The sequence below is a fragment of the Phanerochaete carnosa genome, assembly GCF_000300595.1.
Source record: "Phanerochaete carnosa HHB-10118-sp unplaced genomic scaffold PHACAscaffold_5, whole genome shotgun sequence".
In the NCBI taxonomy this organism is placed as follows: Eukaryota; Fungi; Basidiomycota; class Agaricomycetes; order Polyporales; family Phanerochaetaceae; genus Phanerochaete; species Phanerochaete carnosa.
The window spans coordinates 790,539-818,022 of record NW_006767632.1 but is presented as its reverse complement, the minus strand read 5'-3'; the positions used below and the strand labels follow the sequence as shown (position 1 = coordinate 818,022).

Here is a 27,484-nt window from a genome sequence, read left to right as displayed (position 1 = left end):
ACCAAGATATCAGAGATATGTTCGCGTTGATTAAAGGGACAGATCAGTCTACAAAGCAGAGGGAGAGGCGCAAAGCACAGACTTGTAAAGGCGATGAAGAACAATGGAAATGCATGACAGACGTCCGTAGCTACGACTGGGCACGGTGCGCGAAGCGATGCAGAGAGAGCCGGAGCCTCGAGGCATGGTACAAAAAAAGAGGGAAAACACCGGTTGCTGTTTTATAGCGGGCATATATAAGAGCAGCCTGAAGGCGGAGAAAAGACTGGCCATCATTCAACGCGACACGGCATCTGTCACCAGCATTCCCAACCTCAGCAACGAGAACAAGATATCCCACTGTCAATCCCTTCGCTTGCTCTCGCTACGGTCCCAATTTCTGTCCATCTCACGACGGCGAGACGGCCGGCCCCGGTCGTTCCCATTGGCGGTCGAGCTACTTGGAAACCCGGGATGCGGAGACCAGGGAGAGTTACAGGCATATTGGTTAGAGGTCATCGGACCCGCCTGAGGTGGATGGCTGCTGCGTTGATATTGATAGGGGTGCTGGGAGGAATGTGTCTGTGTGCTGCGTCCCTGCGAGATTCCGCCGCCACCGTAGTAGGCCCTGGACGGGGCGGGCTGATCGTGAGGGCGGGAGCCTGGAGGTGTGTAATCCGGCGGATACCCAGCGAGCTGACCCTGGACTGCATATCTGCCACTGCCACGACCATTGTACGACGCGGCGGTGCTAGGCGCTGCGGCTGGGCTGGAGTGAGTGGCGGGGCAAGTCAGACTAGCGGCGATGTCTTCTGAGGACATGTGGGCCAGCGAGGCTGTGTGAGAGACCATCCGCGAGCTTGAGGCTGAGCTCGACCCTCCGGATGACGAGTGAGCGGTTGCAGCCGGGCGGTATTGGCCCGTGGGCGAGGTGTATGGGCCGTTCACGAGCATGCTCTGCGATGGTCGCCGTGGACGACCGCTGCCTTGCTGAGAATTTGTGGCGTAACTGTCGGGCCGTCGGATAAAGTTGAGCGTGGTGGGCATGGCGGTGTCTCTCGACGCTGAGCGAGGCGGCGACGGCGGGTCCATGGGGAACATCCCTCCGTGAGGAATCTCGCCTCGAGCAGAGGATTGCGATGACGAGGGCGATGAGTGACCGCTCGACCCAGAGTGAGTCGAGCGGCTCGAACCGCCCTCGCCGTCGGGGTATCCACCGTCGTGAATACTCATTATGTTACGGGTCGAGAGTGATTCACAGCAACGTCGTGGGTTTGCAGGACGTGGCTCGTGCTGACGGCGGCCTTTATCAACAATTAGAGTAAGTGACACAAACACGTCGCCAAACACAAGGAGAAAAAGTAATTACTGCAAGAAAATCAGAGTCGCGCGAATTCGGCTTCTTTGGTCAAGTCAACTCGGGCCAGTGCCGTACAAAACCTGTGCGCTGCTCGCCCGCCCTCGGAGAAGCGCGCATCTGCCGAACATGATGGTTCAATCCTGAATGTTCTCTCAAGAAACAATCACCCTAGGATCGTTTTTTGACTCACCGAATGAGGCTGCTTTCGGAAAAGCGCCCCTGCCTAATAGAGCTGTCTCGGGGCCCAGAATTGTGGCACTAGGACGCTGCGCTCGGGGACGTCGCCAGCTGTAAGATCCATATACACGATGCACCCTGGGTAGATCCGTTTGCGGGTAGTCGCTGCGCGTCCGGATGCTTTTACCACCGATAGGAGAGAGAGAGCATGTGCTCAAGTGCGCCCATGCCCTAACGCGTCCATGTGTTCCACATTTTATGTCGGTGCGCCGACCGCAAGCTTAAGTTTTTAGTCGGCGGGCTGCGTTCAGCATAAGCTACTTGCACAAAAGTAGTTATTGGATCCCACGATTTAACCTTTTGCGAGTACGCGACGAAGGTTTGCGGCCGCTCAGTAGCAGGTGTGTCGCCGTTCAGCGATCTACGAAACAACCTCGAGGGTATGGCATCGTGCAGCGCGTGAACTGTCAGCACGTAGCGTCGGCTAAAATGTACAGCAAAAGCCCACAGAGATCACAATCTTGTCATAGATGGCGCTGACACGAAGGGTCGCCACTAAAGTTCTCCGTCGGCAGAGACCCTTGTCGCCGAGTCCCAGGAGACAGGTCATCGCATCATCGAGAGCGCGTGGACAATGGCCGGAACTGAAATGTATTTTCGTCAGTGAGGAGCAATCATTACGGCACTTTGCGTATATGCCACTTACGGAAGTACAGTGGCAAGCCGAGGAGTACAGAACACGAGGAGCACTGCCATGTACTGATGATAATGGGCCACTTAAATTTGTTCCGCAGCATTTTGTAATAGAAGATGCATAAGTGACTTCTCATAACAGTTGTCTGCGGTCGATCGTGTCATATACGGGCTCACGGCTGTTGTGTCCAATCGTGTGCCGTAGTGAGTACGCCACGCATCGTTACATCGGTGTATCGCTTGTAAGTCATAAGCCCATCCTAAGATCGCCTCATTAGCGAATGCAACGCATATCAAAAACATTAGTTCACCGATACATAGGGTTCGGCGCTGGCAGAAGTTCCAGAGCATCGGCAAGACTCGGCAGACAGTCCGTCCACGTTCGCCTACAGGAAAGTAGGCTGGGTTCAGCAAGTTTGGTACCATCAGAAGCACAGGTCACCTGCTCTCGATCTCCTACGAGTACAGGTAAGTTACATAAGCAACATGACTCACGGTGCGAGGTACTCCATAGGATATTGCGAGGAGGGTAAACAGCTGGAGAAATCGAGAGATGAAGCCAGATCTGACGGATTCCTGTAGACCAAGTTCTCGAGCTAGCAGATGTACCACGAACACGTGTATACCCAACGAAGTAGTTCAGACGTACATGCGCGATAGCGATGGATGGATCAGACTCAGAGAACTTTTGGGATTAAAGCTCACTATAGGCGTGAACGAATATGCAACGTACCTTCGCCCCGAACGCACGCGGTAAACGCACCTTCTGTATAATTGTCCACGGGATCATAAATGAATTGGCATGCCGGGCGAATCAAGCGTTAAGGGCGCTCTTAGATGGTATCAGGTGAAACGGTCGTGGATGGCAAAATCGATAAATGATGATGTTGAAAGTGTTGGAAGTACGAACAAACTGAGCGTGCGGGAACTGAATGTCGCGACAAATACCATGAAACCTATTTCCTCCCCCGGTTCTCCTCCTGCATCCGAGTTAGCTGCACCCCAACAGAGTTAGTATCATGTACGGGCAAGTGAGGAGAGTACATACCCGTCTCCTCTTCTTCAGCCTGGAAAGAAGCGTACATAAGCTACGGCCAGTACATGACAAGTGAAAGTATACGTACTTATGCTTCTTCATCTTCCTGCGCCTCTTCCTCTTGGTACTATCCATGTACGCGTCGAACTCCGCCTGAGCAGCGCTCACTTCCTCAGCTCGACCCTTCGTCTCATTCAGGCCCAGCCTCTGCAACGTCTGCTCCCACGAGAGCGCAGCACTGATCCTATTCGTCACCATTGCTCTTGCAAGCTGCCGTGCGGCATCAGCGTCTGACTCGAGCGAGGCCTCTGGTGGATCCTCGAGGGATCCGGATTTGGCCGTCTCCGCGTCGGTCTCCGGGGGAAACGTGAACGACGAGGGCAGAGGGTCAAATATGGTAATTCCTGGCTGGCCGATGTTGAGCAGAGGTCGGTGCAAGGAGAAAAACTGGTGAAGCTTGAGATCATGTGGGTTCACTGGCGAGTGGAAGGGAGCGAAGCCGACACCAAGCGAGGGCGTGACAATGGACGACTTTGCGTCATTCACAGACTGACCAGGGGGAGCTGTGGACGAGTCTTCCGTAGGATCTGACGAGGATTGCGTCTCGGTATTCGCGTTGCTCGAGGCATCGACCTTCTTGTTGGTTGCTTGGAGAGGTTTGGCGGAGTTGAAGTATCTGCCACCGCCAGGTTTCGAAAAGACAGAATATGTTCTGCGAGTCGCAGGTAAAGGGCGTAGGAACGTCGAGAACGCAGACATGAGCGGCGAGGCTCTCGATGTCGTGGTCGACGTTCGTGAATAAGCGCAGGTGTCGGGACACGGCGCTTGTACTCCAGCCCAAGCCTCACGTGGCTTTTCCCGGAAATTCGAGAAAAGATAGATAAAAGTCATAGAGTTTACAGAAGAAATCAAGACATGACACAATCCTTCTGCATTTCTGAAATCTCTTTCGTGTGGAGTTCCCGTGAGCTGGGGAGAATAATAGTAGGATCACCACCTGTTGAACGCCCACGTCCACGAGAAGAATTCCAACCTGCAGCTCTTCAAAACCGCTTCATCGCCCAAGCGAAGCTCCAGCGAGTATAGATGTGAACTCTAAGGTCCCGTATCTCAGCTGACGCTTCTCGTTGCATCTTTTCAACGCTCTCTTTCAGGTAGCCCTCACTAACAGGGAAGTCAGCTAGCAGTCACGGGGAAAGAAAGGATGCGCATGCCTCAAGAGAAGCGGTCCAAGTGTGGAGATAAAAGCCAGGGTGTTTGCACGGAGCATCTCAGCGAGCACCCTCTCCTTGTCGTTTGCTACAGCGCGAATGATCAGCGACCATATGGTAGGTGACCAAGCGGTGCTGTCCTTCTCACCATAGATCCATGGTCCGATGGGTACAAAAACCTTATCCCACCCCACATCTGTGAGTGACTCCACCGACCGCAGCCAAGTAGGACTCATGTAATTTGAGTCCATGCAGCCACCTCGGTTCCTCATCGCGTTGTAGGCGGCGAAGAAGACGCGCTGTACCCATGAAGCATCCTGTTCCGTATACTGAAGTGGCTGTCGCTGCTCATCGTACAGCTGCATTTCACCGTCGCCAAGAAGTAACATGCCTCCGGGCCGCAAAGTGTCAGCGAGCTCCCTTAGCAGCGCAGGAAAATCGCGAATCTGACAACCAAGAAGTGAGCACTCGAGCGGTGGGACTAGTTCACGATACAATGCTGACACCCATAGAGACCGCTCTGGCATGGACAACATCGTGAGTTTCCCGAAAGTGAGCGAAGCCGAGGTTCGCCTAGTCTCTGGTTAGCTAAAGTGAGTACATTCCTAGAGAGGATGTCGGCACACACGTCGTCTATCTCAAACCTGAGTGGCAACGGCTGAGGATCGAGAACCAAGAGCAATCGAAGAGCCCTGGGAACTTACCGGCAATTCTCAGGCAACTGTCTGAGTGACAGTTAGGTTTCGCATCTTTTAGGCCGAGAATTATCGCTTACTCTACCACTCTGGGTGGGACAAGATCCACTCCGACGACGTCGCAATGTGGGAACTCACGTGCCATATCGACCGCCCTGCTCGCTTTCATCACACTCGGAAATTATCGCCCCAGCGATGCGCACGCACCAGCTGCCACTGCCAGCACCTACATCCATGATGCCAGGCCTTCTATCTGGTCGCGGACGCAACGCCCAGCGCACGAGCGGAGCAGCCGGGTATAAAGCTCCTAATACCATGGTGTATAATCGATGCTGCAAATTCAGTCTCTGATGCTCTTCGTAGTCCTGATTTTACGAGTTATGATCGCCAGTCGTGAACTGTGGCGACACTTACAGCGGGCAGAAAGTAGGACTAACATGGCCCTCAGCTGGAAGATGTGGTCTCCGAACAGAAAATGCATTTACCTCGATTTGCGAGTTCACGATTCTGCCGTAAGCCTCCCTCAGCTATACCGTTGATGAGCAAGTAAAGCTCCCGACAGAGTGGTGCGCTTACAATAAGTCTTTCATCCGACGACGTCAGCGAGTATAGAGAAGGTGCTGGGCTTCCTGCACGCCTCGTAGAGGAGGTTTCATCTGATTCATCCATGGTACTGAGGTTAGTGTCCGTTCCAAGGAGCACGGAGGTTAACACGTTAAATAGCACCTCCGCCAAGGGACGAACTGTGTCCCGGTAAATTATTCAATCGGGTTGCATGCTTTCGGCTGCAGTCTCCCTGTGAAGGCGCAGGTGCCTTCATGTTAGCAGATACGGACCAGAAGTGGAACTCGTCGGAGAGCTCGTTACCTCAAAAAGATGGGAAGAGCTTCCACGGACGTTACAGGATGCACATTGCCCCTCGGATAGCGCCTGACTTTTCAGGAGGTTCACCCCAGCCAGCCGCAGTTCGTCGCTCGTCATGGCAGACGATAATAGACGATAAGGAGGCGAACAGTCCAAGAACGTCAATAATGAGTGATTTCATCCCGCTCCTATCACTAGACCCTGTATTCTCCGTTGTATCAGTCAAAATGCTTCTGCATTCATCACAGACGCAAACAAAGACTCGCCCTTGTCGCACCCTAGTCGCACGAGCAGCGACGGGGTTCTATTCGCATTCCACGTCCCGGTAATGTCATGGGGTACCTGAGCAGCGTCGAGACGATACCTTGAGCATCGATCGAAGATATTCAACGGTATTTTTACGTCACTACGCCAATGCAGTATTTTCCATCTCATTTATTGAGGGCGCGCGAGGAGGACGATGCAGGGCGGATTCAAAGCTATTCAAAGGTCCACCCGACTTCGAGGCCAGAACTCACCTTCCCATCAATTCAGTCCCCCAATCGGGAAGTCAGTGCTAATGGAAGAGACGCTCATTTAACTCTCTTTCACTGCACACCGCCCTTGTCCTTCTTTTTCTCACTTACGACCTCACGATGTCAGGCATCTGCAGAGCTCGGCTTGCTGAAGAGCGGAAGCAGTGGCGAAAGGATCACCCATTTGTACGTTATCCTTTGCTCATTGTCCGTGTGGACCTGTCTTCTGAGCCCGTATTCCGCCAGGGATTCTACGCGAAACCAACCAAGGCTGTGGATGGCTCCATGAATCTGCTCGAATGGGAGGTCGGCATCCCAGGAAAGCAAGGGGTGCGTATGCTTCCTAAAGTCTTGGTGTAATCTTTGCGCGCCGTTCTGAACGCATGCTCTGCAGACGCCATGGGAAGGAGGTGTCTATAAGCTCGTGATGACATTCCCCGAAGGTTTGCACATTCACTCTCTCAACATATGGTCGTCCTGAGAACCGTTACTTCACCTAGACTACCCTTCAAAGCCTCCAAAGTGTGAGTCAGCATAACTGCAGCCGCGACAGTGCGCGAATGCTCACACCACTCCAGGCAAATTCGCGCCGCCTCTGTTCCACCCCAACGTGTACCCATCTGGGACTGTGTGCCTCTCGATCCTTGACGAGGAGAAATCTTGGAAGCCGGCAATAACTATTAAGCAGGTAAGTCCGCTTGACCTCGGGACCTCCCACACATATTCACATCGTAACCCTCGGAAGGTCCTTCTCGGTATCCAAGAACTTCTTAATGACCCCAATGTCAATGATCCCGCGCAGAGTGACGCATATACCATGTTCAAGTGCGTAGCTTCTAGGCCGTTCTAAATTCTTTGACCCTGACTGGCTCTCGCGCATCTTCTATCAGGAATGACAAGCAGGCATATGAGTACGTGGATCCGTTGTCTATGCAGCATGCGGTTTAGTTGATATATGAAACCAGACGACGTGTTCGTCAACAGGCGAGGGAGAACATACCGAAGTAACGTAGAACATTCGGTGGTTCAGTTTTCGCTCTTTGTAGCTGTATATGCTGGCTAGCTCTGTTGACATCATCTTGTAGATCATATTACCCTTTTGCTTTCGTATATCGCTTTCCCATCACGTTAGGTATCCCGGTGTACGGTAGTCACACGCTGACACATGTCCAGACCTGGTCTCTGAATTATACATCCATACGTATTCTACACTAGACTCGCCAGCCAGGTCCAGTCGCTGCGCTCCGTGGGGGACCACGTGCGTCTTACTGCAGGTTTCACAAGAAACCGGCATGGGACGAGCCTAGTTCTACACCATGCGCTTGTCTATGGACCGCTTAATGGTCTGAATGAGACTCGAGAGCTCTTTGTTTTCGTTTGTGGTGACGCTCGCGGCGATCACAGGCCTGGAGACACCGCAAGCCCTGCCAAGAGCAGCCTTCGATGCAACGAAAATGTATGAGACGTTCTACGAAAAATGACTCAGGCCCACGGCATCTACGAGCACTGACATACGACGCACCTTCTCCTCGCAAAGAAGCGGAAGGTGGAGAAGAATCTCGAGGGGCTCGGTATCCTCAGTTAGGACGATAATTTCCGCAATACCACGGTTTAGGGTCTTGGTGGCTGTAAATGGCTTGTAAGCGGTTTAATGGAACCAAAGCACAGAATGTACATACCTTCGTTAGCACCTTTCTTCAGCTGCTTATACTGAGAAGCCTTCTCAACGAGATCAAGGATCTACAAGATAGTACAAGGCGAGTGAGCACCCCGAAAGTTTGGCTGGAACAATACTGGAGAAACGTACCTGGTCATTAAGCTCAGCATCAGCGACAGGCCAAGCCTTAGGGCGGGAAGAAGGGTCAGACATGTTTTATTTACGACCTCACGATTGAAGATCCTTGGTCGAAGGTGGTCAGTTGACGGCTCTGGTGAGCTAGATGGAGAGCTGGAGAAAGCACGCTGGACGCGAGACGCGGGAAGAAGTTTGATCGGTTCGCTTTTCGGCGGAATCCAAAATTAGATCACAGCGCAATCCAAGGAACCAAACCGATACCTAGCCTCCATCTTGCAACACGACCGAATGACCAGTCTCTGCTTAGCTGCGCAAACCTTGTGTACGCTTTCAAGTCGATGTTCAGACGAGAATGATTGCATTCAGCGTAAGACAAGACATATGAATCTGGGTGTTAAGGTATGCCAATGCGTCCTGTGTATGTTTGTCTGTCAACCTGATTTCCTGGATTAACCACGGTTAAAGATGCTTCTTCACAACCTGATGAGCGAAGGTGGAGCCCAATCGCCCGAATGTGCTATGAATAATAGGCGTGTTAGCTCTCGTGCGCCGGTGGGTCCAATCTGAACGCGGGGATGCTACTTTCTCGCCTCAACGACGGCGAAAGTGCAGGTGGTTTCTCGCTTGCGCAAGCGGACACGGCTAGCACGTATAACCACTGCATGGTATAAAAGCTACAACATCCTGCGCTGGACATATCTCAGCATCCGCTACCACGAGGTGTTAAAATTATGGCGGTCTTCAAGAGCCTGCTTGCTGCTCTGACCGGTGCCGTGTTCGGTAAGTTGACCCTCAAACATACCCAAAAGTATGGTTCAAACCTTAATGCATGACATAGTACTGGCTCAGTCTGCCACCCAATACGTCGATTCTTTCAGTGGTATTACCTTCCTAGGTTACACGGTGAGGCTGTCAACATAACTCTCAATCGCTCGAGCTAACCCGTGTATCAGGACCCGGAGCTGGATGTGACTGTTGGCTTCGTCCTTCCCCCCCTCTCAACTCCCCCATCCAATGAATATATTGTCCAACTTGTGGCGCCTGTCACCAATGGCTACACAGGCCTCAGTGTAGGCGGCACCATGGCAGACAGTCTTCTGTTCACCCTCTGGCCATACGACAACGAAATTATCCTTGGCCCTCGTTGGACTTCGTGAGGAGGTTTATCCGGAGAATTGCATCCACCATGCTGATAGTTTTGCAGCGGCTACGTTCTACCGCTTGCATACGCTGGCCCGCAGATCACGCTTTTGCCTAGCTCGGCCGTCAATAGCACCCACATCAGGGCCACGTTTAGGTGCCAGGTTAGTACATCCACTAAATGTGTATGACTGAGATGGCTCATAGCGTATCAGAACTGCACTACCTGGGAAGACGGATCTCTCGGCAACGGTGACCTCACCTCCGATTCGGTGGTCGCTTACGTTGTCGCCACAACCACCCAGCCATCGGATCCCGCTGACGTCGACTCGGTCATTCAGGAGCACGACGACTTCGACTTCTTTGGATTGGATCTGTCATCGGCACACTCTGACTCTTACAGCTCCTATATCAGTGGTAGTGCCACCACTTCTGCTGTGCCAACCACTACCGGCCTCCCGAGCACTACCAGCAGTATCCCGTCCACCACCTCATCGGCACCCACTGCAGTCCAGACCGAGGTGAGTCAGTCGATTGTGCGTCGCTTTATGACACATATGCTAATATATCTTCTGCGTCTAGTGGGGCCAGGTTAGCATAACATCGGCAACGCTTGAAGTAGTCCTGCTGACGAGAATCGCGATTTCTAGTGCGGAGGTACCGGTTACACTGGCCCGACTGTCTGTGCTTCGGGCCTCACCTGTGTGGCTGTTTCCGCGCCTTACTACTCCCAGTGCCAATCGTAGTTTCGAATGTAGCCTGTCAGACCCGAATGCAATGCTTTGTCTCGGACTGCGACGCCTGCCATATGCGGCGGTGCGGGTGACCGAACGAGTCTGAACGATCGACGGCCACATGACGCATGTCGCGTCTTGGGCGCGGTGCGCCTAGCCGGAGTCCGTCCTCCTATTAGTTGTCTTGTGCTCCTTAGTCTTCTCCTCTCATGTGCATCTGAAGCCTTCGGTGTGGCCTTCCTGAAATCTCACCAACCCCTCGATGGCAGACCCGCAGCTGCCCATCCTTGAAGTGCACACGCCCTCCTCATCGTTTGCCATCGTCTACTCGAGTAAGCATGTGTCTTTAGCGACAAAGATCTCACCATTTTGACAATGCATGCAGATAGCGAAGATTCTCTAGAGACGCTCTACGACAAGTTGACCAGGAAACTGTACAATGCATACAATGGCCAGGTTGTAGGACCGGAGTGGGTCAAGTACTCCTGGAACGATTCAACGTGGAATCTCGACGATGGTGAGTCCTTCTGTATGTACACACCACGTCTCAGCTGATATCTTTCTCAATGTAGAGTCAGACTACACTATTTTCGTTTGGAGACAGAAATCTGTAGAGGCAGGCACACGTCCGGTCCTCCACGTCCACGACCCCCACCAGCCCCTTCCCCGCGCACCCGCATATCAAAACCCATCCTACTATCAGTTTCGTCCCAAGCCTCTACCACAGACCCCTCCGCGTGCAGCCTCAGGGGGGTCGCAGAAGTCAGTCAGGAGCGGCAAGTCTCGGAAGACTACCAAATCAGAGACCAAAGATGCGATACCCGACCACAGGAAACACTTCGAGGAGTTTCACAGTCAGAATGGTGTTCGCACGATTCTGGGAAATATAGGTCCCGTTCAGAATGGTAGGTTCTTCTGCTTCTGGCGCGTATTCAAATCACTTAATCTATGATACGCACACAGTCCGGATGCTTTTGAAGAACGGATACCGACACGTTTACATATCGCGAAAGTTTGCCCTTCGCCACGGATTTATACCGGCAGATGCTACGCCAGGTCACTATGGTTATAGCGGCCTAGTCAAGTAAGTACGCTTCACCATTACCCTCTTCCTTGTTCTGACCAGCGTGTATAGCCTGGGTAGCTGGCCTATCAAAGTGGGACGTAATAAGACAATGCATACGGTGTACCTTTCAGAAGAGGCACACTTTGATGTTGTCCTCGGTCGGTCTTTCTGGGAGGCGCGACAAATCAAGGTCGACCCTCTGGACCTCACGGATGTCGTGTGCGGCGATACGGGCGAGAAGATCGATTGTGAACTGGTCATATTGAAAGATGGAAAGGGACAAATCGTTACGGTAACATGAGGTCTGCTTACTCCTTTTTTCTGTGGTGTATCTCTCGACAAACTCTTTACTGCAATCATGCTTGTATCTATTTCCGTGATTTTGTATACTGTAGTAGTATAATCATAAGCCTTCAACCATGATGCATGATGGTTAACGGCGGGCGCCATCGCCACGTGCGATTATGTACCGCGGACGCGTCGGCCGCGTCACCTCAAGCTCACTCGTCTACCACCAGCCTACCTGTTTCGTTCTTATTCCCTCCACCATGAACTCCCTCGTACAACGTTTCTCAACCACAGGGCCCGCAGCGGAGATGAGGAGGGCCAGACAAGCCCTCGGCGAGGAGGAAGATGGTGCAGACGTTATGAGCTTTGGCAACCTCGCAAGCGGCGTGCCAAAATTTAATATCCCTGCCGTTCCGGACGTGCGTGACATGGTCTTGATCTGCATACATTCATGCTTAGACGACTTCAGCCCTCTGCGTTTCTGAGGTTGCACACAGATGACTTTGCGGACCCGTCTTGCAGAATCAAAATCAAACATGGAACAACCACCCTTGCTTTCCGGTTCCGGGGAGGCGTCATTGTCGCTGTCGACTCTCGTGCAACTGCTGGAAGCTATATTGGTATGTATGTCCTCTTGTGGTCTTGACTCTTCAGCTTATTATTTTCTCCCGTCCAGCTTCGGGAACCGTGAAGAAGGTCATTGAGATCAACCCATACCTTCTTGGAACTATGGCAGGCGGTGCCGGTATGTAACCAATGTTTTCAATACGAGAAGTACACTCTAAGCATAAATGCAGCTGACTGTCAGTACTGGGAGACTTATCTTGGTATCCAATGCCGACTGCACGAGCTCCGGAACCGCGAACGTATTTCGGTGGCGGCGGCGAGCAAGTATCTCAGCAATCTGGTCTATAGCTACAAGGGTATGGGCCTGAGCATGGTACGCATGTGCCTCACATTCAGCTATTGTGGTCTGAATGATGTACTCTACAGGGAACGATGATCTGCGGCTGGGACAAGACAGGTCCCGCTGTTTACTATGTCGACTCGGACGGCACCCGCTTGAAGGGTGATCTCTTCTCTGTCGGCTCCGGAAGCACGTTCGCGTACGGTGTGCTTGACCAAGGCTATCGGTGGGATCTGACAGACGAAGAAGCGCAAGAGCTTGGTCGTAGGAGTATTTATGCTGCTGGTCACCGAGACGCGTTCTCTGGTAACACTATCAACCTCTATCACGTCCAAGAGGATGGCTGGAAGTTCATCGGTATGTTCTCTGCACTGATATTTATTCTGCATCATCTTATGCTCTGGTCTGCCGCAGGAAATTACGATGTTTCCAAGATGCACTACGAAGGTCCAGAGGGTCGTGGCGGTTATGGTTACGATATACGCGTCGAAGGCAAGACTTCGGCGAACCCCCAGCCTGCATGAGAAGTCTCTGACCAAGCATAATTCATCCTTCATGTACACACTGACACTGTATCTGTACGCTTTTCTGTGACTTTGTGAACGTAAGATCTGGACATTTCTGCAACGGATTCGGCGTCCTGTGCCATAAGACGCCTGATGTCATTCTGGAGGAGAGTGGACGCCCAAAGCTTGTACCCTGCCGCGACGGCGACCTGCAAGCTGCAACGACGTGAGCCTGCAGAGTCAACGGCGAAAGATTTCGTGCAATGAAGAAGCTCTTCACAAAGCCGTTCAAGAAGCAGGCTCTTCCATCGCCCAAGCCTCCATCGGCCCTGCCTGCGACGACGCACGCGATCCCGGCTCTTCAGCCGAAATTTACGCTTCCGCCCAGCCCGCATCCCTGCCCGCACGAGTACATTGCAATTCTGGCCTCTCCTGAAGGCCTTTTGCTAAGACCGCATCTACTGCAAGGTGTCCTTCCCGAGTCACACGTTCGGATAGCATGGGGCAAGGAGGGCCTTATACAGGAGATTCAGACCGATGGAGCAGGTGACGGGCTGGACTGGTCCGAGAGCGTAGTTGTGTACGGCATTGTTGGTATCATGAGCTTATTCACAGGTGATCTAACTCTCTTGAGACTGGAATGAGGAGCTCATGTCACCTTGTAACGAAAAGCATCCCATCTGTTTGTGGTGTCTGGGCGGGATGAGGTCGGTTATGGTGCGTATGCACACGCGCATTCCCAAGTCGAGCCGTCTGTGTTCACGCTTCTCTAGTTCTTGATTCTAGTCAGGAAGTGTTTTCGGTCAAGAACGTTGCAGTTATCCCTTTGGTCGAAGGCCGCGCCAGGGACGCTCTCAAGCTACTTGCAACGCGCAGAAACGTGAACCCACGATTGTCTCTCATTCCTACCGGGGCCGTCTCTGCTCCAGGTTCTATAGATGACGTCCCAGGTACACCCGACACGAAGGACCCTAATACCCCTCGTGTCACCTTCGCGCAAGAAGAGCAGGTCAAGGTCATGACTCCGTTATCTGCACAGGGTTTTGGCAGAGTCTCAGACGATGAGTCTGAACCCAACACCGGCATGTCATCCCCCTCCGACTCCGCGCAGTCGACGCCATCGTCCGAGTTTTCCGTCATGACCGGGAACATTGCGAAAACACTGGCAGATAGATTGTCATTCTGGAACAAGATGTCCAGACGAGACAGTGCTACTACTATTGGCCAGACTCTTGCAGCAAATGAAAGAGAAAGGGAACCCTCTCCTGCTCCTTCAAGTTCAGCGTCCATACATGAGCGCACATCTTTGGATGCTATTATCAAGAAAGGCGACGAGGAACCCTCTGAGGTGCTCGATACCATCCTGAACCAGCAATCACCATCACCTGGGACTACCGAGCAGAAGAATACAGAGCTGGAGGAGAAGATTCTCAAGGAAATTGTGCACCAATTCTCTAGAGGCGGCATGTACTTCGCATATTGCTTTGGTAACTGCGCTTTCCGACTTCAGTGATAAACGTTAAAAATGGCTTTTTGCTGCAGACATTACCCGGTCACTGCAACACAAGCAGGAGATGATATCGAAAGCTAAGAAGCGGAGCACGTTGCTATCTGACCTCAATGCTGTAGATGAACAGTGCATGCTGAGCCCGGAGGATGGCAAAGTTCATGTCGTGGGCGATCCGTCAGCCACGCTGCCTCTGTGGCGCCGCGTCGACCGGCAGTATTGGTGGAACGAATGGCTTTCGAAACCACTGCTTGACGCAGGCGTATGTAACACTATTTCTACCATCCGTTGCCCCATACTGAAGTACTGTACATAGCTCCATACATTCGTGCTACCGATCATGCAAGGCTTTTTCCAGTTAGCGCACTTTGGTATACCACGAGAACCCGAGGCATCTGAAGAAGGCGACGTTGCGGTGGTGGACTATATTCTCATTTCGCGACGCTCTAGGGATCGCGCTGGTCTACGATTCCAGAGACGAGGTATAGACGATGACGCGAACATTGCGAACTTCGTTGAGACAGAGACTATTATGCGGGTCGAGGTAGGCTTCATTTGATGCGGATAGTCTCACCTCTTGACGTCGTTCAAAGAGGGAAGGACACCAGAACGTCTTTAGCTATGTTCAGACTCGCGGGTCAAGTACGCTTACGTGGCTTGTTTTGCCCTTGAAGGATTACTTGCTGACATATAGTGCCGCAGTACCGCTATTCTGGAGTCAATCAGGATACGGTCTCAGACCTGCGCCTGTGCTGTCTCCCGATCGCACCCACGTACAGAATCTGGACGCCCTTAAACGGCACCTCCAACGTCTGCTCCAGCGCTACGGACCTCTTGTACGTCGTAGCCGCGTCCGAGTTGCTACAGCACCCTTTTGCTCACGAGGTTTTCGCTTGCATTTCATCAGACCATTGTGAATTTGGCCGAGCAGCATGGCAAAGAGTCAGTTGTGACACATGCCTATCATGACCACATTCATGAAGGTGCTTTGAAAGATGTGCAGTACGTATATTATCATTGTCTGGCGTAAATGTATGTTTAATGTGCTGCCAGATATGTCGACTACGACTTTCATACAGAGACAAAGGGCATGAAGTAAGTCCTTATGAAAATTGCCTCCCAGCTCCACATTAACTTTTCTAGGTACGAGAACATCTCAAAGCTGATTGAAAAGATGCAGCGTACTTTTGAGGGTCACGGGTGTGTCATACTTTCATATCCTTGCCGTCACCGTATTTCATACTCACATCTTTCAGGTACCTCTGGATCTCCAATGACCTCATCATGTCGCAGCAGAAAGGCGTGTTCCGCGTAAACTGCATCGACTGCCTCGATCGGACCAATGTCGTAGAGGTCAGTAACAGTTTTGCGTAGCTCCGTCGTGTATTCGACTCACACGTTCTCCAGTCTGCTTTCGCACGACACGTCCTGAGCAGACAGCTTGGCGCAGTCGCTTTGCCGCAACCATCAGACGGCCATAGGACTGAAACAGATGTGGTGTTCAATGATGGTAAGCTTCTCACCGCGAAGGGCGGGTGCCCGGTCCTGACGTACTCCCGTAGTGTGGGCCAATAATGGCGATGCCATCAGCAGAGAATAGTGAGTATGGTTCCGCAGCTTCATCTTCGCTGTCTAACATTTGTCAGCGCTGGAACATCCGCTCTGAAGGTATGTTTCAGAGTCGCGTAAGATGTGATGGTCGTATTAACCTTTTAATCCCAAGGGCGACTTCACGAGGTCGGTACTTCCGACTGCTGCCGGTGCCTGACGGCTGACTTTCCCTAGGACGGGTAAGCGGGACCTAGGTGGCATGCTGAACGACGGGGTGAATTCGCTTGCGAGGTATCTTGCCTTGAGCATATCCCAAGTCGGACGCATTGTTGACACACATACCAGGATGTACACTTCGACATTCGCCGACTGGTTCGGCCAGGCTGTCATCGACTTTATGCTTGGCAACCGTACCATTTCCGTGTTCTCAGAGTTCCTGCTCAAGCTGCAGTCTAGCGATCCCAGGGATCTCATCCGGATCTCTAGGATTCGTGCGGAAGCGATCGCGGACTGTGTCTCAAGAGTGCTCTCCGAAGGCGAACGGCTACTGTCGGGATGGACGCTTTTTGCGCCATCAGAGATGAACGTCAAGATTTCCGACAAGTTTGAGGAAAAGGTCTTGCTACTGGTGAGTCGCACCACTTCGTGCAGGAATGATGTGCCACTGACTTTCTTGCAGACTGTCGGTGCTATTTATATAATTGTGCGTGGCGCTGAAGGTGAGATTAGGAACTTGTTCTGATTATTTTGCAGAGCTATGATTATACCCTGGAGAAAGTAAAGATGTATACTCGTGTACCACTCGGAGATATTATATCGATTACGAAAGGTGATACTGCTTGCTTATTTTCATACTCTGAACCGCTAATTACCGTCCGCTAGGCGTGTACATTCTGTCACCTCTGGAAGAGGGAAGCCGCGACCCTCTACAAAACTGCGGTTTCTTGATCACCTGGCGGAATGCCCGACAAGACACCCGTGTCACGAGCTATTCAATTGGAAACAACATTGGCTTTGCCAGTCCTTCATCGTCCCCCAAAGCTGTTGTCACGCCGCAGCCTACGGATAGACCATCTTCACCACGACCGTGGCCGCGCAGGGCAAACACGCTCTCGAACATCCTGTCAAAGGCGGCGGCTCCTGTGCTTAACAAAGACACGACGTTTGCGGCGTTCAAGGCGCTTCCCATCGACCCTGCACGCAGTCGAAGGGAAAATGGTAGCTTTTTTGAACCAGCAGATGAACTGACCGGCGTGTCGAATTGCAAGGAGGCGGTGGACGTAATGGTCGATGCTGTTGCCCGTGCATGTTCAGAAGCAGGCAGCGGAAAAGAAATTTCCATCAAACAGGAGGATGTCGTAAGGTGCGCACGGTATATGGCGCTGTTGTGCTTAACGTGCTAACAGTTTGCGCAGCTTAGTAGAGGCACAGCGGAACACGAGTGTGTATGCGAAGATGGAGTATGGAGTCAAGAGGCTTTTATGGCTCGGAGGCTAGAAGCTGTTAGAGTCGATATCTATTCTGTTTACATGCGGACCGTACCAGATACCCATCAATTATTTCTGTCGAGGCGTACAGAGAGAGCTACGGGCGGCCAGTGATTATGCATCATGAGCTGGTGGGCGCTTGATCTTGCCGTTTCCCACGACCCTGGTGGTCATGCCTGTGAAGGCATATCCTTTCTTGGACTCATCATCTCCTCCAGTCGTGCACGTCTACCAGCCTCGGTGTCCCCTGCCGACCTTTGGACGATATCCTTGCTGGCAGGTGCGTGGAAGAAATGTGGGCCAGTTTCGTTTCACACTCACTAAGCTACCTCGTGGGTATAGCATTGTCCGAGACAGCCACTCTCTTTGCATGGACGGCAGGATTCCCTCCTTTTAAACTGTACATTCTTCGACCCACCTCTGGTATTTGATCAGCAACACCTATGGCGACACCACATTCTTTACCATCCAACTCGCAGAGAATAGCAACGCAGCTACCATTCTCACCCAGTTCCTCTACCACCAACCCTGCTATTCAACGCTTACAGAGCCAAAGCCGAGCACGCAGCGGAAGCACGACCAGCGCATCTCAGCATGCACGGTCGGGCTCGATTGCGTCTGCCCGCTCCCGTACTCAAAATGTTTTGGGAGTAAACGAGCTGTTCTCTTCACCTCCGCCCCTGCCTATATTCCAGCCCCGGACGGGGAGCGCTCCGTCGAACGGGACGGGTATTCAGCCGTCTGCTGGTTTTTTCCACCCACAGAGACCGAACAATGGCTCTTCTTCGCCGGTACAGTGGGTCCGACCGTCAAGTCCGGGCTCGATCATGTCGTCCGATGTTTACCCAGCCGTCCCAGTGCACCTCGCCCCTTTCACTAGGCAAGAAACGGAGACAGATGGAACTGACAGCATTGGCCTTTCGTCCACAGAAGATTTGAATCATAGCTCTATCCGTACCCCGCCGAAGTCGCCGAAGTCGACAAAGCACAGTCGGGAGCCGCTGCTCCCCATCGGAGCGAAGCCGAGGGATTCGACCGCTACTTCACGTCCGTCTGGATTGTCACTGGGACCATATGGAAGGAGCGAGAGTAATCTGAGCGCGAGTGCAAGGGTGCGAGGGAGTTTCGACAAATTGTTCAAACGCGGGCTAAGCTTCGAAAGCGGAAAGCGGCCGTCGCCGGTCATCGCCAACGGGCCACCGTCATCAAACAGCGCCGAGCCTCCAACAAATTGCATACCCCGCTCGCGCCAGGCATCGCCAATCACTCCGTCGGGCAACGGACACATGACGTTCGATCTGACCGCCCACGATGACGACCACTCGCCTATGTCGCCGCTCTCACGGTATAAAGACGCGTCGAACCGACAGCATGCGTCGACGCCATCCCTTCACGAGCTTCCCTTTAATCCTGTCCCTCCGGTTGACATGAAGCCGCCGCTTGCGGAGACTCCGCGGGTAGATGGTAAGACCGAAAAGACCTTGCATAACTACCAGCTGCACCCCTCCCGCAACCGCTTTTTCCTGGGTGGACGGATACTCACCGGTGGTGATACACCCTGGGCATTCATCGCATCGCTAACGGTTGTGCTCGGCATTACCGGTATCTGGTTCAGCACGACCTGTGTCTGGTGGTGGTTGAATGAAAGCCCCGCGGTTGCGGGCGTGGGAGCGTACATGTGTCTGTTGACCATCTCAAGCATGTTCGCCACGGTCAGTCGCGCTTTCGCAAGACTGCGGCTCCGATACTGAACCTTTGCAGGCCTTCCGAGACCCCGGTATTCTACCTCGCAATCTGGACCCTGATCCTCCTATGGCAAGCACAGGTTCCGAGGACAGCGTGAGGCAACCGCTTCCCCGAGATTTGAAAGTTCGCAATGGAGTGTAAGTGTGCCTGAAACAGTTGGCGTGGTTCGTGTTCTCACCGCACGGCCGACATCTAGGGTGCGTGTCAAGTACTGTCCCACATGTCGGACCTACCGGCCGCCACGCTCAAGCCATTGCAAAATGGTGAGTCGCCTTTTTCTTCTTGCGGGAGCGGTGATTAAGCTTCTCGCAGTGCGACAACTGCGTTGACGGCTGCGACCACCACTGTCAATGGGTCAACAATTGCGTCGGCAGACGTAATTACACCACGTTCTTCTGTTTCCTGTTTTCCGCCGTAAGCCCTTCGGGTCCTTTACGCCTACTGACGATGATATCACTGACCACTTTGCGAAGGTTCTTACCCTGATTTTGGTCATCTGCACGACGGCGATTCATCTCTCGCTGCTGACTACGAGCAGGTTCGGGCTATCATTTGGTCAGGCGCTGGCCACTTCGGACGGGGTGGGCAGCGCGGTTGCCTTCATGATGTCCATTCTGGTCGTCTGGCCTGTGACTGCGCTCCTGCTTTACCATTCAAGGGTATGTCGACCTGAACGCCGGAAGGTGCTCCACACGGTGTTCATCAAACGCTGACGGTGCTGTTTCTTCGCAGCTTCTCCTGCTGAACGTCACGACGATCGAACAGGTGCGAGTTGCGGCCTGAGACGACGCACGCAATCACGCTAACCTTTCTCGTTCCGCACCCAGATCCGCAACCAGGCGCACAAGTCGCTCGTGCCAGGCGAGGCCCCGCCCAACCCGTTCTCGCACGGGAATTGGCGGCGGAACCTGGTGTACGTGCTCTGCCGCCCGTCGGGCTACTCCTGGCTCGACTTCTCCGCTGTCGCCACGGAGGACAAGCGCGAGGTGAACCCGGGCGTGCTCTGGCGCGCCGATGCGACGCTCGCGATGGAGGAAGGACGCACACTTGCGAAGCACAATTGAGGTTTGAGAGGTTCCTAATTTATGTTGTTGTTTTTCTTTGGATCTCTGCACTGTCTATACCTTGTTCACGTCTCTTCTGTTCCTTGATTATCGTAGTTGCATCTTGCTATTTCTCTTATCTCACAGTAAAGTCTACACACCTAGAAAAATATACATATCATCCCGATGCGTCCGTATAAGTTCACGGGGCGCATCACCGATGTGTTCGGAAATGCCCGAAGCCACAATGGCAGGGATGGCAAGGTTGGAATGCAGGACGTGCATCCTTGCGGTGTCAGGTAGGTTCGTCGGAGTACTCGTAAAGCCTATGTCTTTCCGACCCGGACACTGTCGAACTTCAGAGCTTCAGTGACAGATCAGACACAACAAGTTGGAAATGTCGAGTGCGGTGCAACATGACATTCGAGAGATCAGGAACAGAACGGAAATCCCCTGCATTCCCTGCGGCGGTTGCGACATTCGATGCGATCTGTCCTGAGCTATCCTCGCCATGGCAAACATCAGCGACGGTCCCATTCTCCCATCGGCCCACCACCGAAGCCCAGCCCAACCACTCGACTCGAGAGATCTAGATCTACTGCGCCCCATCTCCGCGGCCTTGGCTCGACAGTCGGCGGCGGCGGCGACGACGTTGCAGTTCAGTGGATGCGAGCGGCGTACACTGGCAGACAGCTGTGAACATTCCTTGCGAGGCGTGCGGGGAAGTGCGTGCCATGTCCCATGCCAAGTCCCTCGTGCTGTTGACCGTGCTTCGGGATTTGTGAATAATCAGGGTGTTGTCAATGCACTGTCAATGGAGGCGTTAGCGTTTTAAAGTTGGCGGCGCGGTGCGTGCGCGATCTGCCGGTCGGTCGTACGACGTGCGCCGCGGTGTGTGTGCATGGGCTGTTGGACCTCGCGGTGCGCTTGCATTCATACGTCTGCGCTTCGGGAGGATGGGCTGCACAGTAATGCCCAGCGGGGTGCAGGTAAAGACCGATGGTCGTAGTGAATAACATCATGTTGGTAGTGAGACGGTATAGATGAAGTCGATGACAGAAGATGGTAGACAACGTACAAGAATGACTGGGGCGTGAATGCGGTGGCTTCCATAAGGATCTAGCAGTTTTTTTTGGCGAAGATGTAAGGTGTCAGTAATACAAATTCCATCGATGCAGACGGCTCCGAGATAATGATATTCTCGCACATCGTGAGATGAGCATGTTACTGCTCTGTAGCTAAACACGCTGCTCGAAAACGTTTCCTACAGGAAATCAGACACAGCCACCGAGCTGAACCCTTGGTTTCAGAGCCTCGGCGGATTAATGACTATGGTCTGCTGGTTTACTGTTCAATGCTCGGGCATGCATTGGAAGCTGTTCTTTATCGTTCTATCTACAGCCCGTACGCGAGGACGAGCACGAGTAAGAGAAATGGGGTGCAAGCGTTGTGACATGTGGCCTCTTTGGACCGGGAGCGTCCTTGTCCTTGCAGGGACGACAGTGATACGATTGATCCGTTATGGGAGACAGTCGACGTTCTCGAAGGCTGTTCATTGTTTTCGATATGGAACTTTCAAGGGCAGCTACGCGTCCGCAGCAGGTTCGCTGATTGATACGGGCGATTAAGATGGAGGCGTTCGAATAGGCTTTGAGTGTTACGGCGTTGTGCTCCAAGGGGCGCAGAACTTTTCCAGGCACGGCATAAGGTTGGGCTGGAACACGCGCGGTGTCGGTGCAGAGGACGGTGTCGAGAGCAACAGAGGGACGAGGGAGAGACGAGCTCGTCGTCGAGGAGAACGGCGTTCGGAGCCAGCTAGACGCTGGAGGCAGCGGTGGTTGTTTGGGTATCGGATGCGGATAATTGATGCCGCCCGAAGGACAAGTTTGCCCCCCTGAAAATACTCGGCGCGTGGGAAGAGTGACGCGCTGTTCAGGGGCAGCGTTGAGCTAGATCTGCGCGATGTGTGCAAGTGCCCTGAGAGACGAGAGCGAGGGCCAGGGAAAGCGAGAGAGGGCTCGGAATGCTGCAGGGAGATGGGCACAGCGAAAGCGTGAGAAGGCGACGGGCGTCTGTGCAGTTGAAGAGCGCAGACGTGATTCATGAGTAATGACGAGCATGCCGGGATCGCAATCGCCGATCGGACAACTCAATCGCTGAGTTTCAAATGTTTGTTAGACCAGCAGTCCATGATGTAAACGTCGGGCCTTGAAACGTCGCCGGCGCGCCCGGCATCCCACTGCCAGACTTCAATTATTCCATGCTGGCCCGCGCCTGCCGTCGTCGGCTTTCGTCCCTTCCTCCACACAGAGTTCGCTCCTGCGTCTCCAACATCGCGTATATCGTCCTCGGCACTGGGCAGCACGTCCTGCACAGCGAGCACTTGCGCCTACCGCGCTCAAACGTGCCGAACCTCTGTGTCTTCCCCTTTTCCCCTCGTCTCCGTTGCGTAATTCGGATTTGTATGTAGGCCCGCATACCTTATTTCGTTCAGAGGAGGCCTAACAAATACTATAGTATTTGCACGCCTAACCGTACCCACGAGCCCGGCGGTCCGATTGGCCTCGCCTGAAATCAGTTGTTTATAAGCCTCGTTCAGTTGCTTTCATAATGAGCAGCCATCCGCCCGCGACCGACAACGCTCCATCTGACGGTACCTCGCAGCCGCCCAAGCAATCTTCCCCGACTCACCCCCCGGCTCAACCAAAGAAATCAAGAAAGGCCAGAACAAAACCGGGGGCCAATTCCCAAGTCTCACCAAGAGAGCCCACGCCTACGTCTATCGTGGATCACTGTGCGTCTCCTTCCCTCGCTCTTCCGTTCATCTCGTCGTGCATCAGCAACACAAGACTTACGTGATACATCTTCCCTTTTGCCCCCCGTTTTCCTCAGCACGCATCTCCAACGTCAGGGAACAGCCGCCGTCGGAATCCTCGCCTCGCTTTGGTGACCACCTCCCCCACTACGCCGTGCACGGACAGTCCTACGTCCTACACCCAGGTTATGCAATGAACGGCCATTCGTACCAGTCGTCGCCGTCGCCGTATCAGCAGCCTGCCTCCGCTGGATCCCCTCACAACGGCCAAGGCTCCCACATGGGCCCAGGCATCCCTGGTGCGCCAACCTATCCGTACCCTGTCCAGCATCCCGCCTACGGACACCCATACCCTTCGTACCCACACTACCCAGCCCCGCCTAGCGTGGTCATGTACGGCGCGCCTGCCCCAAGTGCGCACGCCGAGCACCCACATCCATCATCCCAGTCGCAAGCCGAAGCATCGACACCACCGACGCCGGCTCCCGCGACAGGGAAGCGAAAAAGGAAGTACACACTGCCCGAATGTGCAGCCGATGCGGTACGGCTAACGCACTCTCCTACAGATTCGTCCGGCGACGCAACCCGTGGAGGTTCGGCCAGCGCAGCTGGGCAGTCAGAGAGCAAAAAACGGACAAAGACTCAGCGTGCTTGTGATAGCTGTAGAAGCCGAAAGATCAGGTTCGTGTTGCGCTCTTCGTTTCCACAAGGCAAACAGATTTTGCGTCCGCCTTCTCCTTGGTTCTCCGCGTGTCTGTCTATCCACGCCGGTGTATGTGTGCTTCCGACGGGGCTTGCTGAATCCTGCAAAATCGTTGCAGATGTGACGTGCTAGCGGACACCGAACCACCTGAGTGTCAGCACTGTAAACAATACGGCTTCGATTGTACCTTCTTCCTTCCCATCACCGAGACACGCTTCAGGAAACAGAAGCTAGAAGCGTTGAAACAGGAAGAGGAGGAGAAGGAACGGCACCGAGGCGACGCGACGACGGTGCAGTCTCCCACAACGGATGGCGGTGGCCGCAGCTCAGAGGTCCGCGTTTTTGGTGAGTGACGCCCGTCTCTGCGAGTCCTTTCGGGTGCCAAGCTGAGTAGAGAATCTAGGGCCGACCTCACCCGCCTACCTGCTGCATTCCCAAGCGATGATCTCATCGCGAACATACGAAAGCTACGACACGCGGTACCACCATACTTGGGATGTGAGCACTGGCAACGACGGCGTCCTGCAGGTACACGAACCGCAGCCGCCGGGCGAGATGCAGCTCGCGCACCCGAAGCCGATCGACCCGTCGATCGAACGAGATGTTGTTGAGAAGCTGCTCAATGCGTACTTCGCGGACATCGCGCCGCTGTTGCCCGTGATCACGCGAGAAGAGTTCATCGCGAGTAACCCGCCGCAGCCGATCTTGCTGTATTCGATCTGTCTCGTCACCGCGGCTCGCCGCGAAACCCCACAAGCCACCTTTGACCAGTTCCGGTTCGCAGTGAACAGTCTGATCAAGCAGGAAGACGTGCTCTCCACGGCATCCATCGTGAACCTTCAGGCGTTGTTGATCCTCTCCATGTGTGGTGATTGCCACTCACAGTATGCGCCACACGCGCTGTCAGCGCTTTGGGTCCGGCTGGGAAGTGCTATTCGTATGGTAGGCACCCATCACTGTTTTTCTGGGTTGCGGGTTTTGAACGGTGCCTTTTCTGTCACAAGGCGCAGGACCTCGGCTTGCACCGTGCAGAGGCGGTCAAGCAGAACATCGAACTCAGGCGGCGTCTGTGGGTCATCTGTGTCATTCTCGATCGATGGTGAGTACTCACCGAGCCCATGCAAGACCCCGACTGAACAAGTCTTGTTGCTCTTCAGGGTGGGCGTTACGTATGGGCATCCGTCCATGATAGACGTGAACGACTGCGACGCTCGGCTGCCCTCGTCTGGAGACGAAACGGACCTGTATTTGGACTATCTGGCACGCCTGAGCCTAATCCTAGGGCGTGTGATGAAGAATATCTATAGGTGCGTCCGCCGGCCCCTGTGCTCTTTATACGCTGACCGGCGGCATCTTGTTCGGCAGCCCGGCCGGCTTGAGCGTAACGACTGATGAAGCGCTGCAAGGCATCCTTACCGATCTCGAAGGCTGGCGGGCAGCGCTGCCGGAGGAGTTACAGTTTCGCGGGACCCAGACTCCTCGGAACGCAGGTACGCCCCATCTCTTTGCCGCGGCTGCCTGCCGCCGGCACGCCAGTGTGCCGAGAGATTCCGAGACGGGTTGATGCTTCGGATTACTCACCGCGAGCTTCCAGGCCTTCTGCATATGCTCTACTCCTGTGTCAACATGCTATTCTGGCGCGTGTTCATGCGCATGTCGTACACATGTCCCGAGCATCTCAAGTTCGCGCTCACGGTCGAGAAGTGGACCGAGCTCGTGCGGCTCACGGGCGACGCGATCGACTGGCTGGAACACAACGAGAGGATGTACGACGTGTGGTTGCTTGTGGCCTACTGTGCCACCTCGTGTGCCCTTGTTCAGGTACGCATTTCGCCGCGTCGATCCCCGCTCGGGGGCTCGCTCCAGGCCTAGCAAACTTACGGCCATTCCTGTGCAGTACCACACGTTCGCTCGTCGTCAGGACGAGGAGGCCCAGAACAAGCTGAAGAAGCTCCGCGACTGCATCCGGCGCTGGGAGGCCGCAATATCGTCAGACCATATGTCGGCTCGACGCAAGGCTCGTCCCTACGTAAACCCGCTGACCGTGTGTCAATCTTGCTGACATGTCCTCCGCCTGATTGACAGACCGCGGAAATCATCACGCTCCTGTACGAGTCGACGCAGCACCCGCTGAACCCCGAGGCCCCCGCGCTGAATCCGACGGGTGGCGTGAAAGTCAAGCCGCCGCTCGGCGGGCTGGTGTTCCGCAAGGACTCGACGCGTCCTGGTGGCGGCGTCTTCATAGCGCGGCGTGATGCCAATCCCGAGGATCTGAAGCATCTGCCCGAAGGAACGGTCATTCACGAGCAGTCGGAAGGTGAGGCGCCGGCGTCATCCCCTGATTCTCAGAGACCCAACACGATGGCTTGGACTCCAGAGAGCGCATCGTCTCCGCAGAGCCAGCAGCACCGCACACCAAGTCGTCACCCGCACACTTCCCCGACGATGGTGAACTACGCGCCGCTCGTGGGCGCCAACTACCCGAACGTGAACCCGGCGATGAACAACGGGTTTGCGCAGGCGCAGCAGCGAAGCAATGGCGGCAACGCGATTCCGCCGGGGCACGTGCAGGTCATCAATTTGCTCGACCAGGCGCAGGGCGCGAACGCTCTCGAGCAGCTTGCAATGGCCGAGGCAGGCTTCCTCGAGGGCATGCCTGCGACAATCTTTGACTGGGGTACGCACGCTCTCGGCCTCCTCCTCCCGCTCCTCCGACATTGCTGAACACCCGCATTTTTCTTTCCTCGCTTTGTTTTATGCAGGCTCGTGGGACAGCTTCTTCGCGCGCATGAACCAGACGCAACACAGCGCACAACCGCCAGCCGCCGCGCATTACCATCAGCAGCCATACAACTCGGCGCCACCGTCCGGACCCATGTGACGAAGACGCACACTCTAACCGGACTTATCTTTCGCTCTCTCGTTCTTCGACATTGATGATGACGGTGACAATGGACGTGGAGACGAGACGGCCGTTTTGACATTTTTTCTTTACCTTTTTTTTCTTCAGTTTTGGCTGGAGAACCAGTTTCGTGGTCTTGCGCAGATACTGGACGTAATCTAGATCCGTTAGTGGTTACTCTCGTCAGAGGCGCTTCCCCCCGTACACGCTTTTCCCTCTCGCATCGCATGCCTCGCTATTACTGTAAGCTCTCACGTCCTTGATTTTTGTCCCTGGTCCGACCGGGTCCTTCATATCGCCGCCGTCCCGCCGCAAGATGCGTATGGTAAATATTCGTTTTGGGTTCGTCGATACGCGCGGTTGGGGTTCGCGATCGTCGCCCTCATGGCAGCTGGCAACCCTGAGCTCGGGCGCCGTCGCTGTCAGCCTAAAACTTCGGGCTGTGCGTGCACACAGTCACCCACAACTCGGGAGGTTGTGGAACCCGAGATCGCTCATGATAGCGTGCATAGCCCGGCTGTTAATTGACTGATCCCTCGTTTCTTTTTCCTTTCTTTTTCCCTTACTGTTCTATTTTCATTCTCTTTCTCCTGTTTCCTTTCTTCATCTGCGATGAGGATTCTATAGTGTGACCGAGCCGGTCGATATTCCAGTCTCGGGATTCTAGGTGCGTGGGTGTGGGTTATTATGTGCGCAATAGTCTCAGCTATCCCAGGCCACACTCGAGCCGCGGTGTCTACTGTAGCCTGCGACGGCAGCTGTTA

At 54.0% G+C, this 27,484-nt stretch overlaps 10 protein-coding genes across 10 annotated transcripts; 7 read left to right on the top strand and 3 right to left on the bottom strand.

Moving 5' to 3' along the window:
- Positions 1-11: 11 nt before the first annotated feature.
- PHACADRAFT_255631 (uncharacterized protein) lies at positions 12-1,139 on the bottom strand. The gene has a single exon (XM_007395457.1). The coding sequence runs from the start codon at positions 1,069-1,071 to the stop codon at positions 343-345; it is 729 nt and encodes a 242-aa protein (XP_007395519.1). The 5' UTR covers positions 1,072-1,139; the 3' UTR covers positions 12-342.
- A 1,788-nt stretch (positions 1,140-2,927) lies between these two features.
- On the bottom strand, positions 2,928-4,061 carry PHACADRAFT_173269 (uncharacterized protein). The gene is made up of 3 exons (XM_007395456.1): positions 3,334-4,061; positions 3,258-3,276; positions 2,928-3,204 (listed from the first exon to the last, which is right to left on the bottom strand). Exons 1-3 carry the CDS (start codon positions 4,002-4,004, stop codon positions 3,166-3,168), a joined length of 729 nt encoding a protein of 242 aa, XP_007395518.1. The 5' UTR covers positions 4,005-4,061; the 3' UTR covers positions 2,928-3,165.
- Positions 4,062-4,425: 364 nt separating this feature from the next.
- PHACADRAFT_208704 (uncharacterized protein) lies at positions 4,426-6,235 on the bottom strand (the record flags this gene model as incomplete). Its single annotated transcript, XM_007395455.1, has 9 exons — positions 5,728-6,235; positions 5,637-5,678; positions 5,566-5,583; positions 5,359-5,516; positions 5,232-5,306; positions 5,161-5,181; positions 5,085-5,100; positions 4,961-5,029; positions 4,426-4,902 (listed from the first exon to the last, which is right to left on the bottom strand). Exons 1-9 carry the CDS (start codon positions 5,818-5,820, stop codon positions 4,426-4,428), a joined length of 969 nt encoding a protein of 322 aa, XP_007395517.1. The 5' UTR covers positions 5,821-6,235.
- Positions 6,236-6,604: 369 nt separating this feature from the next.
- PHACADRAFT_120280 (uncharacterized protein) lies at positions 6,605-8,489 on the top strand. Its single transcript, XM_007395454.1, has 11 exons — positions 6,605-6,716; positions 6,777-6,860; positions 6,925-6,973; positions 7,031-7,054; positions 7,109-7,218; positions 7,276-7,355; positions 7,421-7,441; positions 7,496-7,998; positions 8,053-8,158; positions 8,212-8,270; positions 8,338-8,489. Exons 1-8 carry the CDS (start codon positions 6,651-6,653, stop codon positions 7,536-7,538), a joined length of 477 nt encoding a protein of 158 aa, XP_007395516.1. The 5' UTR covers positions 6,605-6,650; the 3' UTR covers positions 7,539-7,998; positions 8,053-8,158; positions 8,212-8,270; positions 8,338-8,489.
- Positions 8,490-9,056: 567 nt separating this feature from the next.
- On the top strand, positions 9,057-10,211 carry PHACADRAFT_161126 (carbohydrate-binding module family 1 protein; the record flags this gene model as incomplete). Its single annotated transcript, XM_007395453.1, has 6 exons — positions 9,057-9,105; positions 9,164-9,228; positions 9,279-9,478; positions 9,530-9,629; positions 9,681-9,986; positions 10,116-10,211. The coding sequence occupies 6 exons, from the start codon at positions 9,057-9,059 to the stop codon at positions 10,209-10,211; spliced, it is 816 nt and encodes a 271-aa protein (XP_007395515.1).
- Positions 10,212-10,342: 131 nt separating this feature from the next.
- On the top strand, positions 10,343-11,699 carry PHACADRAFT_143201 (uncharacterized protein). Its single transcript, XM_007395452.1, has 5 exons — positions 10,343-10,531; positions 10,585-10,716; positions 10,772-11,104; positions 11,163-11,283; positions 11,335-11,699. Exons 1-5 carry the CDS (start codon positions 10,462-10,464, stop codon positions 11,564-11,566), a joined length of 888 nt encoding a protein of 295 aa, XP_007395514.1. The 5' UTR covers positions 10,343-10,461; the 3' UTR covers positions 11,567-11,699.
- A 96-nt stretch (positions 11,700-11,795) lies between these two features.
- Positions 11,796-13,084, top strand: PHACADRAFT_255622 (uncharacterized protein). Its single transcript, XM_007395451.1, has 6 exons — positions 11,796-11,972; positions 12,023-12,173; positions 12,230-12,298; positions 12,351-12,493; positions 12,547-12,817; positions 12,875-13,084. Exons 1-6 carry the CDS (start codon positions 11,814-11,816, stop codon positions 12,982-12,984), a joined length of 903 nt encoding a protein of 300 aa, XP_007395513.1. The 5' UTR covers positions 11,796-11,813; the 3' UTR covers positions 12,985-13,084.
- A 63-nt stretch (positions 13,085-13,147) lies between these two features.
- On the top strand, positions 13,148-17,606 carry PHACADRAFT_184007 (uncharacterized protein). Its single transcript, XM_007395450.1, has 20 exons — positions 13,148-13,581; positions 13,639-13,683; positions 13,740-14,453; positions 14,509-14,735; positions 14,790-15,017; positions 15,067-15,309; positions 15,381-15,475; positions 15,527-15,568; positions 15,617-15,673; positions 15,730-15,826; positions 15,881-15,983; positions 16,036-16,072; positions 16,120-16,141; positions 16,197-16,210; positions 16,259-16,315; positions 16,370-16,652; positions 16,704-16,727; positions 16,778-16,853; positions 16,907-17,387; positions 17,431-17,606. The coding sequence occupies exons 1-20, from the start codon at positions 13,230-13,232 to the stop codon at positions 17,519-17,521; spliced, it is 3,288 nt and encodes a 1,095-aa protein (XP_007395512.1). The 5' UTR covers positions 13,148-13,229; the 3' UTR covers positions 17,522-17,606.
- A 287-nt stretch (positions 17,607-17,893) lies between these two features.
- Positions 17,894-20,481, top strand: PHACADRAFT_255618 (uncharacterized protein). The gene is made up of 7 exons (XM_007395449.1): positions 17,894-19,223; positions 19,273-19,394; positions 19,454-19,520; positions 19,570-19,671; positions 19,731-19,916; positions 19,990-20,022; positions 20,085-20,481. Exons 1-7 carry the CDS (start codon positions 17,955-17,957, stop codon positions 20,319-20,321), a joined length of 2,016 nt encoding a protein of 671 aa, XP_007395511.1. The 5' UTR covers positions 17,894-17,954; the 3' UTR covers positions 20,322-20,481.
- Positions 20,482-22,640: 2,159 nt separating this feature from the next.
- Positions 22,641-26,935, top strand: PHACADRAFT_255607 (uncharacterized protein). Its single transcript, XM_007395448.1, has 13 exons — positions 22,641-22,762; positions 22,818-23,094; positions 23,193-23,621; positions 23,682-23,796; positions 23,937-24,163; positions 24,222-24,760; positions 24,823-24,917; positions 24,976-25,125; positions 25,184-25,308; positions 25,413-25,639; positions 25,716-25,835; positions 25,904-26,495; positions 26,581-26,935. Exons 2-13 carry the CDS (start codon positions 22,911-22,913, stop codon positions 26,697-26,699), a joined length of 2,922 nt encoding a protein of 973 aa, XP_007395510.1. The 5' UTR covers positions 22,641-22,762; positions 22,818-22,910; the 3' UTR covers positions 26,700-26,935.
- The last annotated feature ends 549 nt before the right edge of the window (positions 26,936-27,484 follow it).

What these genes read in the sequence shown, in the direction of transcription:
- PHACADRAFT_255631 (XM_007395457.1), bottom strand. Translation starts at nt 1,071, where the DNA reads ATGGACCCGCCGTCGCCGCCTCGCTCAGCGTCGAGAGACACCGCCATG.
- PHACADRAFT_173269 (XM_007395456.1), bottom strand. Translation starts at nt 4,004, where the DNA reads ATGTCTGCGTTCTCGACGTTCCTACGCCCTTTACCTGCGACTCGCAGA.
- PHACADRAFT_120280 (XM_007395454.1), top strand. Translation starts at nt 6,651, where the DNA reads ATGTCAGGCATCTGCAGAGCTCGGCTTGCTGAAGAGCGGAAGCAGTGG. An exon ending in GCATCCCAGGAAAGCAAGGG is followed by an intron (nt 6,861 to 6,924) that starts GTGCGTATGCTT and finishes CATGCTCTGCAG; the next exon opens with ACGCCATGGGAAGGAGGTGT. An exon ending in AATGACAAGCAGGCATATGA is followed by an intron (nt 7,442 to 7,495) that starts GTACGTGGATCC and finishes ATATGAAACCAG; the next exon opens with ACGACGTGTTCGTCAACAGG.
- PHACADRAFT_143201 (XM_007395452.1), top strand. Translation starts at nt 10,462, where the DNA reads ATGGCAGACCCGCAGCTGCCCATCCTTGAAGTGCACACGCCCTCCTCA. An exon ending in AACGTGGAATCTCGACGATG is followed by an intron (nt 10,717 to 10,771) that starts GTGAGTCCTTCT and finishes TTCTCAATGTAG; the next exon opens with AGTCAGACTACACTATTTTC. An exon ending in TATAGGTCCCGTTCAGAATG is followed by an intron (nt 11,105 to 11,162) that starts GTAGGTTCTTCT and finishes ATACGCACACAG; the next exon opens with TCCGGATGCTTTTGAAGAAC.
- PHACADRAFT_255622 (XM_007395451.1), top strand. Translation starts at nt 11,814, where the DNA reads ATGAACTCCCTCGTACAACGTTTCTCAACCACAGGGCCCGCAGCGGAG. An exon ending in AACTATGGCAGGCGGTGCCG is followed by an intron (nt 12,299 to 12,350) that starts GTATGTAACCAA and finishes GCATAAATGCAG; the next exon opens with CTGACTGTCAGTACTGGGAG. An exon ending in AGGGTATGGGCCTGAGCATG is followed by an intron (nt 12,494 to 12,546) that starts GTACGCATGTGC and finishes TGTACTCTACAG; the next exon opens with GGAACGATGATCTGCGGCTG.
- PHACADRAFT_184007 (XM_007395450.1), top strand. Translation starts at nt 13,230, where the DNA reads ATGAAGAAGCTCTTCACAAAGCCGTTCAAGAAGCAGGCTCTTCCATCG. An exon ending in ACAGAGACAAAGGGCATGAA is followed by an intron (nt 15,569 to 15,616) that starts GTAAGTCCTTAT and finishes TAACTTTTCTAG; the next exon opens with GTACGAGAACATCTCAAAGC. An exon ending in ATCGGACCAATGTCGTAGAG is followed by an intron (nt 15,827 to 15,880) that starts GTCAGTAACAGT and finishes CACGTTCTCCAG; the next exon opens with TCTGCTTTCGCACGACACGT.
- PHACADRAFT_255618 (XM_007395449.1), top strand. Translation starts at nt 17,955, where the DNA reads ATGGCGACACCACATTCTTTACCATCCAACTCGCAGAGAATAGCAACG. An exon ending in TCTGTTTCCTGTTTTCCGCC is followed by an intron (nt 19,672 to 19,730) that starts GTAAGCCCTTCG and finishes CACTTTGCGAAG; the next exon opens with GTTCTTACCCTGATTTTGGT. An exon ending in ACGTCACGACGATCGAACAG is followed by an intron (nt 20,023 to 20,084) that starts GTGCGAGTTGCG and finishes TTCCGCACCCAG; the next exon opens with ATCCGCAACCAGGCGCACAA.
- PHACADRAFT_255607 (XM_007395448.1), top strand. Translation starts at nt 22,911, where the DNA reads ATGAGCAGCCATCCGCCCGCGACCGACAACGCTCCATCTGACGGTACC. An exon ending in TACGTCTATCGTGGATCACT is followed by an intron (nt 23,095 to 23,192) that starts GTGCGTCTCCTT and finishes CGTTTTCCTCAG; the next exon opens with CACGCATCTCCAACGTCAGG. An exon ending in CGCGACAGGGAAGCGAAAAA is followed by an intron (nt 23,622 to 23,681) that starts GGAAGTACACAC and finishes ACTCTCCTACAG; the next exon opens with ATTCGTCCGGCGACGCAACC.